The 11,866-nt window shown below is 39.1% G+C and overlaps 1 protein-coding gene across 13 annotated transcripts in view; it reads left to right on the top strand.

Moving 5' to 3' along the window:
- Fmn1 (formin 1) overlaps nt 1-11,866 on the top strand; it is a 378,745-nt gene that overhangs the window by 296,890 nt on the left and 69,989 nt on the right. For 11 of the 13 annotated variants that reach the window (XM_033765033.1, XM_033765032.1, XM_033765037.1 and 8 more), the window contains one exon: nt 2,000-2,092. The exons of 1 other annotated variant lie outside the window; for it this stretch is intronic. In XM_033765033.1, the coding sequence (XP_033620924.1) occupies nt 2,000-2,092 (93 nt within the window). Of the gene's footprint in view, nt 1-18; nt 364-1,999; nt 2,093-11,866 lie in introns of those variants that run through there. One more of the 13 variants, XM_033765042.1, reaches the window with a different exon arrangement.

The raw sequence follows: 11,866 nt of genomic DNA, 5'->3' as shown, positions 1-11,866 counted from the left end.
AGAGAGAGAGAGAGAGAGAGAGAGAGAGAGAGAGAGAGAGAGAGAGACTGACTTTGGTTTTTTATCATCTCTATAAAAGGTATTTCCAGCCATGCTTGTTTATCCTTTACCCGTCTCTGTTCACACCCTACATTATCTTTATCAAGACCTACTTACTCCACCTTCAAGCACATTACTGCTCTATACCTCTGTCTCTCTGTCTCATTCTCTCTCCCCACTCCTTCCCTCCCCTACCCTCCCATCTTCTCTCTTTCTCCTTCCCTCTCCTTCTTTCTTTCTCTAACATCACTGCAGCCTGAAGACACTCGTGGAGGGAAGAACACACTTGCCATTCGGCCACAAGCTCATCTACTTGAAAAAGAGGTGAAGGGAAATTTGGTAATAGTAGAAAAGTTATAAAATGGTCATTATGTAGAGAGGATAGATAAGCTTATAAAGACAAATAAAAATGTAAAACACAGAAATGCTTTTGAATAATGGTTTGATTTGGCTAGTTTTAAAGAATTTGTCTCCCATTTTTCCCAAGGTGGGATTTGTGTTTTTCACCAAGGTATGTCATTTTAAAAACTCACAGGTGGCATCCGATGGACAGGATTTTCTGGATAGCCCTGGAATGGTTTTTCAGCATAGTCAATAGCAGATATTCTAGATAAGCTGCATTAGAAACTTGTAGAAAGTGACAGTGTGAATTGACAGTCTGAACTCAGGTATTTCTGTTCTGTGACCTAGCTTCCCTGTCACAAAAAAAAAAAAAATCCTGGATACTTCTGAGAATGCAGGTTATTTTGAAATTGATTTTAAAAATTACAAAAGCCTTCCTCTAAACTATGCTTTCATTTTTAGCGTGGTCTTATTGTCTCCTAGGATTTCAGCTATCTTGTTTGCCCATGTTACAAATGAAAAGTGTTACTACTTTCAGAGGATATTGTTGACCTCTTTTGCATTTCCTGTGCTTCAGTGCTGACATGTTTGTTGCTTTGCCTCATATAAATTCTGCAATTTAAGTTGTGAAAATACGATTTATTGGGTAGGACTTGCCCAATGTAAATAAATGTTCCCTTACCAAAGCTTCTTCCCAAATGCCTTACCCCTTATATTTGTAATTTTTTCCAAGACCTGCAGTATATTACACCAAGAGGCATGATTTCATCATGGCAAAAATCCAAGACTTTAATATGTTCTCTTGGACAATGACATATCAGTAATTTCTGACCATGGCCAGAAGCAATCACAACTTAGCTCTGGCTTTTGAGAAATGAAGTCTTTCTTTTCCCAGTGCCTTTCTGCAAATGACCCAAACATACAGAAACCTTGCAGGGAAAATGTCTCTTGCTTGGGTTAACTGCTTTTTGTGATTGTGAACTCTGGATTATTGCAATTTCCATGTAGCCAAATCAGAATTATCCAATTTGAGGCAACTCGATTATCAGAAATGCTATCTATATAAATTCCAGATAGCCTGTCTGGAGTACATCATATGAAATCATTACACATGTTAGTAGAGTATTATAGGAAGGGAGGTGATGGGAAGAGATGAACAGCAGACATGATCCTTCTGGCCTGAGCTTAGTTCTCATGCTGGGGTGTGCCTGTTAACCCGAGGAATCTTTACTTTGGTGGTTCTGGGTAATTTGCATGTCTGAATTTTTGCAAAATCATTTCTCAGTCTTTGCTATTGGAGTATGACTAGAAAAAGGGCCATGGATATCAATGTGTTGGGATTAGTTCTTAAGTAGTTTTTTCCTCTCTTTGAGTGAACTAAAAAAGCAAACAGTTTACCTCTTCAAGAGTTGTTTCTCCATCTCTAAGAGTAAAACTGAGGATGATATATTTTCCTTTAGAATGAGTTAATTTTTTTCCCCTGGTGTTTGAGTAAACAGAGAATGACCAGGAGCCTGCATAGTTGTCACCCACGGGTAGAACACAGTGCCTGGCCCCCAGCAGGAGCTCAGCACACATGTGCTTTTGAGTGAGTCTAATTCTAAACTTCTCTTCACAGCTAGTGAGAGGCAGATGATGGTGGTGTGCAAGGAGTCTCCAAAGGAGTATCTGCAGCCTTTCAAGGACAAGCTAGAGGAGTTCTTCCAGAAAGGTAGGAGACTTTTTCAGCCAAACATCCTTTGTGCTGTTGCTCTTTCTCTGAGGCCCAGCGCCACTTGCATTCTGGCTGATCTTCCCAGAGTGGTTGCATCCTCAGCTTAATGGAATTATCTTAGACATTTTATGTCACATTTTAGGTCCATTTTATGATTTTCAACCCTCTCATGTTTTTCCTCTCTTTGTATAATTTTTGAGCACAAGCTTTTTTTGTGTCTTCCTGGAGCTCAAAGGTATTCTCAGTAGATGTCAATTGGCAAGCAGTGTGTGTACAAAGCTTATGCAGAATGCATCTCGGATTTGAGGTCAGGTGGGCAGGTGGGTGGCAGTTTCTTTCCTGGTTTTATGAGTGTACCATCTTGAGAGCAGACAAGGATACCAGTATTGTGTGCTATGTGACTGCAATTAGGTGGCTTTTATATGGGACTTTCCAAAGTAAATGCATTGCTCTGTAATGTCACCATGTAGTTGTAACCAAAATGACCCAAAGAAAAACATGAAATGCTTGCCTTGCTAACCCCAATTCATAACGTCTACTTCTAGCATATGTAGATTAACTTGAAATGAGGCTTGTGTGTACCTTCATTACATTTTCATTTTTACTTGCTATAACTCTGTAAGTACAAAAATCTATGATGTATACTTACTTAGGGGCTCTTATTTGCCTTTATGTTGTGATGACCTTGTAGTGCTTACTTACCCATCCAGGGGGCATCGCAAAGCACTTGTATCATGAATTTCATTATTTTGTTGAAAAGAAATATGAATAGATTTAGAATATTGAAAATCTTCACTGATATCTTGGGAAAGGAAGTTACATCTACTGAGTTTCTCAAGGAAGTAAGATGTGTTCTAAGAAAGCCCTGAAGCAATGATTCTCCATCCTTCTGTAAGCCAGAATCACCAAGGGTGATAAAAAAAAAGTCCTGGCCCCCAGAACAAGCTCTGGAGCCACCACCGGCATTTCTATGAGTGGAACCAGGCATCAGAGTATTTTTACTGCCCAAGTGATTCCAGTGTGGATCCCAAATTGAGAATCACTATTGTCACTTCTTAATGTGTACTCAAGGAGGTATGTTCAGAGTCTGCCATGTGTGAGGCACTGAGATACTAAGATGAATATTCTTCAATCCTTTCCCAAGGACTGCCTTACTGGGAAAAGATCTCTAGCTGAATATGATCCACTTCCTAAAATGAACAGAGTAAAGGGAAAGTGAAAGGAAGTAGGTGTAACATCAAGCCATGGTTGAAACAAAAATCAACCAAGACACAAAATAATTTGAAAAAAAATTACCATTATGTTTCAATATTTAAGAATATAAGAACATGTAGCTGGGTGTGGTGGCGCATGCCTATAATCCCAGCACTCGGGAGGCTGAGGCAGGAGGATCGCTGTGAGTTCGAGACCAGTCTGAGCTACATAGTGAGTTCCAGGTCAGTCTCACTACATAGTGAGACCCTGTCTCAAAAAAAAAAAAAAATACACACACACACACACACACACACACACACACACACACATATATATATATATATGAACATGTATGATATTATAGGAATCTTAAATGTTCCCAATATTGGTGGGTGAAAAGTCCACTCTGGAAGCAACCCATTCCTTCTAACTTTATTACTTCACTAAATTTGTGAAAACAACGCTCTGCAATTATATTGTCTGAGAGGGCAGATCATGGCCACGTGTGGCTGCTGAGCAACTGAAATGTGGCTAATTCAAAGCCCATGTGTATAAAATTTCATAAAACATTTTCCTTTACTGTTTTCCATATTGATTTTATGGAAAAGTGGTAATAGTTTGGGTATATTAAGTTACATAAATAAGACACATTATTAATCTACATTTATGTGTTTATTTTACCTTTCAGGTATAGCTGCTAAAATTTTTAAAATTCTATCTATGGCTTATATTATATTTTGGTCAGAAAATGCGAATCCAGAGATGTGGTCCGTAGGCCACTCTCACGTCACTTCTTCCCTCCCCTCTTCACATTGTTGCTCTGCTCCTTCTGCTTTGTTTCTCCAAATGCAGAGTTGCAGGAATTAGCCTCATGCCCATTTACATGCTGGGTCTCGCCGTTGTTTGGTCGGCAGTTAGGACTGTTTAGGGGACAGCGAGCCATAGCACTGCCGGTACCTCTATGGCTGGAGAGGTAGCCGTGCGCCTCAGACGCACATCTTAACTAATGGTGATACGATATGGTTTGGGGCAGGGACTTTGCCAGGTTATAGTACCTACAAATGAAATGTCTCTTGGCTCTTATTCACAGTCCCAGATGGTAGTTCCTTTTAAATTTAGAATACTCTACTGATTGGTAGAAAATGTCGCATTCTCTGCCCGCCACAAATAGCATTATTCCCTCGGATAATCAAGTTTGCATCCTGGTTGTCATATAGGTCAGTGTAGTGTTTCCTCTAATATCCCATTCATTATGAGAAACACCATGATAGCCTGCACTGCGAAGGCAAGAGATTGCTGCCAGTTAAGCCGTGATGGGCATCGTAAGATGTCTCCCAACATCAGAAGTGCTAACATGTGAATGTTCATCAGTTTTGGAGTTGTATAGCACAAGCCTCTAGTTAGGTGTATAGAGTCAGAGCAGTGTGATGCCTGGCCCTTAGGGGCTAAGTCAGCAAAGACCTGCAGCACAGGAGACGAGAAGGAAGTGAGATGAGAGGGATGACGATGGCCACGGCAAGTGCCTTGAGTGATTCAATGTGCTACTTCGTATGCAGAGTGAATCGCACCCATTCGACATTCGGACTGCCCTCTGAAGTAAGCATTGCTCTTAGCCTTTCGTGCTGATGAGGGAGATGAGGATGAGGAATTCTCATCAGATATGTGATGAAGAACAGTCCAGGCAGAGGAAGCTATTACAAACCTCAGAATGGCAAGAGACTTGGTGGAGCCAAGTCACAGGGCTGACAGCAAAACACTCCAGACCGAAAGGGAAGGGCGACTCACAGTGTGACTTGCTAAAGAAGCTGAACTTCATATTATGGGCAACAGATAATATACACAGGAATGACGTGTGCATGTGTGTGTAGAAGAACAGTCCAGGCAGAGGAAGCTATTACAAACCTCAGAATGGCAAGAGACTTGGTGGAGCCAAGTCACAGGGCTGACAGCAAAACACTCCAGACCGAAAGGGAAGGGCGACTCACAGTGTGACTTGCTAAAGAAGCTGAACTTCATATTATGGGCAACAGATAATATACACAGGAATGACGTGTGCATGTGTGTGTATATATATATATATATATATATATATATGTATAGCCCCCTTGGGGGTCACTTTGCTTTTCATTGTTAACAAATACAGAAATACATTACAATTTACAACAATTTAAAAACTTTGGCAGAGTGAGAGACTAATAAGGAGCTAGAGCAAAAGCAAAGGCAGTAAAAATAAGAAAGGAAGGGATGCAGTTAGCAGGCTGTCAGAAGGCTTGTAACTTATTAGGTGAAGCAAGAGAAGAGAATAACCCTCCTCTTTTGCTTGGATAACTGGCTGGATAGGGACGTGGGAGGGAAGAGAGTGAGTTGAACTCTAGGTACGTTATCTTGACATCAGTGTGAGAGGCACACAGGTCACAGTGGTATGCTCACGGGACAGAGCTGGGCAAAAATTTAGAAGTTGCTGCTTGAGTCATAGGAATGAATGACATGGCCCACACAAAGGATGTGGAATAAGAAGGTTTCTGAAGTATCACTGTATCTGAGCACAAGGTACCAAAGTAGAACAGTTACTGAGGAAAGATGCTTCTGTACTTGAACAGAGCTTACATAGATTATTTGGCAAGAAACCCAGTTTTCTATCGGGGGTCTTCTCACTCCTGAAGAACGAATTAAGCAATTGAATTATTTATACCTTTATACTTGAGAAGTTATATGCTTTGTGTTCAGTTGATTCACGATTGCAATTATTTATACATATGCTGCAATTCATTTCTTCTAGCAATCATGACGGTTTAACATTTTTATTTGTACATCATACCCTGTTGTCACATTCAAGAGGAGATTATGTGTTTGTCCTTATTGTCTTGTATTATTCTTCTCTTCTGAAAATATCCTAGTGTTAAACAAATCAATTGTATTTATACTTAACTAATTTCATTTCCTGAGCATAACTGAAAGTAACTTCAATGGTGCTATCTTTCAAAGTTGCAATCCTCATGGTATATAAACTTTTTTCCTTTTTTTTTCCTTTTTTCTTTTCTACATTGGGCTCTTGTTGCTTCCTATTTATGGCTCAGTTCAGAGTAATCTTCTCCAGGCACTTTAAAAAAATTTTTTTTTAGCTCATGCTTTCCCACCCTCAGATCAAACATGGTCATAATGATATAGCCTTCAAAACCGTGATGCTCAAATTAAAAGTCCCCATAAACATGGCAGGGATCCTATAATTGAAAGAAGGTGCAGGGGCAACTGATTAGATCCCAGGTATAGATCTTGTAGGTGGTCTTTTCATGCTGTTAAATTGATCATTTGTATTTACAGCTTTGGCTGGGAGGGCTGGAGCCTAAGCTAGCTGTGAGACCAGCACTCTCCCACACGTGGGGTCTTATCTCATTTTCCCTTAATTTGACCTGATATGCATGAGTAGTGCCAAATTCAAAATGAATCTGCATGAACCACATCCTACTTTCTCAAACTGTCTTCTAAGTGGCCAGCTAAGCTTATAGTGACCAGCTGTGACCAGCTAAGATTATAGGTGTTCTTAATGTCAAAAATTATTTTCCAGTAGAAAATAAGTTTACCAAGCTAAAAGCAAACATCTCTGATTTTCCACATTGAATACAAATGTAATTATGGTTTTAAATGACTCAGTACTGCATGACATCTGGGGCTATTTCTGCCTGGTCTTATTCACTTTGTGATTCTTACATCATATATACTCAGCCTGGCTCATGACAGAGGTGAACAATTTTTATTCAATTAACGAACAAAGATTCTGAATCATGTAAAATCCCTGGAGACTATTTTTATTCCACAAATTTCCTATTTAAATCTCTTTAAAACTGGTAAATCAGGGACTGGGGATTTGGCTCAATGGTTCCGCCGCCTGCCTCACAAGCATAAGGTCCAAGTTCAATCCCCAGCACAAAGAAAAAAAATTGGTAAATCATGCTATAATATGGTGAGGTATGTTTTTAAATCTATAATTCATGTCTGTGATCAGGCCCCCAAAATATGAAGATATCATTCTGTGTTGGGTATATGCATGTGTTCCATTCTTAATCCCTAGTCCCTGCCATGTAATTCGGTATGTAATCCATTCTTAATAAATTCTTGGGTTAGATTAGATTGGCAAGAGACGTAGCTGAACCTCCAAACTGCAGGATAACTGCAGACTATTAGATAATTTCTTCACTTCAACCCTCAATAAAGGTATAAACAAACATGTGATTTTCACCATATTCAGCCATTAAGCCGTAGGGGAATGATCTAGATGGTGTGACCTGGAAAGATAAATAATTCTTAAATTCTTCACAGAGCTTGTGATCACAAGGAGGAAGGATGGCTGGGGTGTGCACACTGCAGAAAGTGCTAGATGATTTCGGGTGTCCTCAAATGGGCAAAATTAAGATAATCTGGTGTTCTGGGCCACTAAAGTAACATAGCAGAAGGTAGAGAAAGTGGTTTTATCAGAGGCTTATTAAATAGTCCTTATCTGAAAAGGTTAGTTTGAATCCTTTTTTCCAGAAATTTCTACAAAGAGCTCATATTCTATCTCCAAACTAAATTTTTCTCTTATCCTGTCCCCACACTCTTTCCCCAAACTCCTCTTCCCACCCCCACTTCCTCCTCTCCATGCCCCTCCTTCTACCTCCCTCAGCCCAACCTGAAGTCTTTACTCTTATTTTTGGCTGGTATCTATAAAGCTTTCTTTTTAATAGCACCAGATCTCTTTTTCTTTTTTTCCTCCTCAGTGAAAAGTTTTGCAAAGAGTAGTGTCTAAACTCTTCTTAATGTGTGTATAATACTAATATATCTGAAAATAATTGTAATACCCTCTAGAAAAAGAACAACTATGGACCAATCTAACTATAGTTTTAAAATTCTAAATAAACCTAGTAGCCTATTTCATGATGTAATGGAATTTATTCCTGGAATGTGAAGATGATACAATACTGGGAAGTCTATTAATATAACCCATCCCTATTAATAGATCTAAGGAGAAAATGCATATAGTCATTAGCACTAAATGCTTTAAAAGGCATTTGACAAAATTCAACATCTGTTCATTTTAAAACCTTAACATTACTTATATTAATAAGTATAATATTCCTTAGTATAATAATAAAAACTGTCACAGCTCCAAACTTATAGATTGGATCACAAACAAAAGACCAATCTACCTAATATGAAAGAGTTCTTGGGGGCTGGGGATTTAGCTCAGTGGTTCTGCTGACTGCTTTGCAAGCGCAAGGTCCCGAGTTAGATCCCAGGTACCAAAAGGAAACAAACGAACAAAATAGAGTTCTTAGATATTGAACAATAAAGAAAGGCAAATACTATGAACAATAGCAGAAACTTCTCTTAAAACATGAAAAGCTGCCACCGAAAATAGAAGAAATGTAGATGACATAGAAATGCTATTTTCTACCTGGAAGACTGGCAAAATACAAAAGTTTGCTAATGAAGTATTGGCAATACATTAAATACCTGGGATAAATGTCACTTTTTTATATTGCTTAAAAGCTGATGTTTGCACCATGTTATTTGTTAAAGCATTATTTTTATTGTAAAATATGAGAGACAATGTAGATGAGCATACTGGAAATGGTAAATTATGGTACAGCCAACCTTTCACATAGGTGAGTTCTGCATTTCTGAATCTAATAATACATAGATTAAAAATACTTAGACTAACATTGCACTTCAAATGCTTTTCAAGACTCTGCTTTCTTTTCTGTCTTCCCTCATTACTGTCCCAATCGAGGTCCCTTAGTCTTCTGAACCCACATCTTCGTATTAAAATTCTATGCAATTAAAACCTAAATGCAGAGCCAGGTGTGGTGGCGCACGCCTGTAATCCCAGCACTCAGGAGGCTGAGGCAGGAGGATTACTATGAGGTCAAGACCACCCTGGGCTACATAGTGAGTACCAGGTCCATCTTAACTACATAGTGAGACCCTGTCTCAAAAAACAAAACAAAACAAAAAAACCTAAATGCCCTTGCTCACAGTCTCTTTCCTACCTTTGGATGTTAAATTGGGCAACTTAGAAGGAAGTTTGAAGGGCCCTTCTATTTTCCTTCTCCTTTATATCTTGCTGTCTTTTCTTAGGGCCTTCCTCTTCCTCCTCCTCAGCACCACACCACAGCAGCTCTAGTTCTTCCCAACCAATGAAAGCTTTTGAAGAAATATTTCAAAGGTATCAGACAAAACAGTCCAACACACACACACACACACACACACCATTCTGTTCTTTCTGAACTGACTTCAGTCATTTTGCTTATGATTATTCACTGCGCTTTCTTGTGACGTTTGAAACTGGAGTGGCTAGGAGGAGGCTCCAGTATTCGGGTGTTTTGCCTCTTCCTCGACTTTTCTTTCATATTACCATAATCTTGTTTTCCATTGCCCACTGGCCTCTGTAGCTTTCTGTCACATAGATGCTTCAGTGTGCGCTTGCACGAACATACAGCCAGAAAGTAAGGGTCTGTACCTTAGCTGACTTTGACACACCACATCCTCTAGGCTGAATGACAGGGTAAGACCAAATGTCACTGCTCTGTACTTCACGACCATTGTCATATTTGACTCTTCAAAGAATATTTGCATTTTAAGCCTTAGCTTTCAATGTTTTCCCCCCATTAACTTTATTGGTACCTTTAAGGCAAACAATACTCATCATTCGGATCGTGTACCTTTACACCACAGATCTTGGTTCTTATTTTTCCCCATTCCCCTGCTCTCTTCATCCCCTCCACCCTTCCCTATTTACAAAGACTTTGTTTCCATTGTTTTTCTTTTTTCATGTTTTTCTTTGCCCTCTTTCCTTTCCCCTTCCCTTCCCACTTCCACTTCTCCTTTAGCCCTTTTCTTCCTATTTCACACTATCAATTATACCATTTGAACCTTATTTACAGTTTTAGGTTTTCACACCAAAGAAACTATTCAATATTTACTCATGTGTCCTATTTATTTCACTTAAAAGTATGGTCTCAATGTTCACCCATTTAGCTATAAATGACTCTAGTTTCTCCTTCTTTATGGCTGAGTAGTACTCCATTTTATAGAAAAACCACATCTTCTTTATCCAGTCTCCAGTTGATGGACAGTTGGGCTGTTTCCAAGTTTTAGCTATTACAAACTGTGCCGCTATAAACACAGGTGCCACTGTAAACATGATTTTTAAAATTCTTTTGGGAACATTCCTAGCAGAGGGATAGCTGGGTCAAATGGAACTTCTAATCCTAGTTCTTTGAGGTATCTCCATATTGATTTCCACAGTGGTTGCACCAATCTGCACTCCCACCAACAATGGAGAAGGGTTCCTTTCTTCCCACAGCCCACTAGCATTTGTTACTGGTTTATTTCTCAATAGCAGGTATTCTTTCTGAGGTAAGGTGGAATCTCAGTGTTGTTTTCATCTGCATCTCTTGTTCTTTTTTCTTTTCTTTTCTTTCTTTTTTTTGTTTTTTTGTACCAGGGATCAAACTCGGGTCCTTGTGCTTGCAAGACAGGCAGCAGAACCACTGAGCTAAATCCCTGGCCCTCATCTGCATCTCTTGAATGACCAGTGATGTTGAATATTTTTTCGTATATTTATTTGCTCCTTTTACTTGTTTGTCTGAGAAATGTCTGTTCATTTCAGATGCCCATTTTTGAATTGGGTCTTTATATTTAGGGGGTCTGATTTTTTTTGAGTTCTTTATATATTCTACATATAGTCCTTTGTCTGAGGAGCGGCTGGTAAAATTTTTTTCCCACATTGTAGGTTGTCTCTTAGCTCTGTTGGTGGTTTCTCTTGCAATGCAGAAGATTTTTAATAAGATGAGATCCCAGTTGTTGATTCTTTGTGCAAGTTCCGGTGCTGCTAAGGATTTGTTCATAAAGTCTTTTCCTATGCCAATGTCTTCGAGAGTTCTACCGAATTTATTTTGAATTCTTGAAAGAAAGGCTTTTATCTTCTGTTTTTAAACAATGTCTCAGAACTACATGGAAGTGGGAGATGGTAGTAGTTGGGTTTGGAGAGAAATAAGGTAAATAGTGTTAATTCTTCTCACTCCCTGTCTAGAACAGCAGATATTTACATAAACACACATACACCTCTCCAAGCTCATGAGACCAGACTCCTTGATTGCTTTAGTGGAACAGAGATTGTACCTTATATTGACTTTCCAACTCTGAGTAAGACCCTTACTCATGTTAAGTATTAAAGAACATGAGGGCCCACCTCATGCTGGTGGCACTGGATCGTCTCTTCCTACCCCTTTCCTCATGGCGGTCTTCCAGATCTTTTGGTGAGATGCTGGAGCTGCAGTGATCATAATCCCTTCTGAGAAGTATAAAGCAGGCAATGCATGAGTTGAGCTCTTTATGTAGACACCTTTTGTATACTTGTGAACTTTTCCTTCCCATGTGCCATTGCTTTTTTCCAGAAAAACTAGAAGTACACTGTTGTATTTCGCCCCAGAAGTTGAGTTTTAGTAACTTCTGAAGTTTTATTCATGATATTGAACCACATCTCACAATTTACTCTTCCTACCATGAATATATATACATATGTGTATATATATATAT

The sequence above is a fragment of the Fukomys damarensis genome, unplaced genomic scaffold (genome assembly GCF_012274545.1).
Source record: "Fukomys damarensis isolate Sample0158 unplaced genomic scaffold, DMR_v1.0_HiC HiC_scaffold_17, whole genome shotgun sequence".
NCBI classification, from domain to species: domain Eukaryota; kingdom Metazoa; phylum Chordata; class Mammalia; order Rodentia; family Bathyergidae; genus Fukomys; species Fukomys damarensis.
This window is presented reverse-complemented; position numbering and strand designations above follow the sequence as displayed.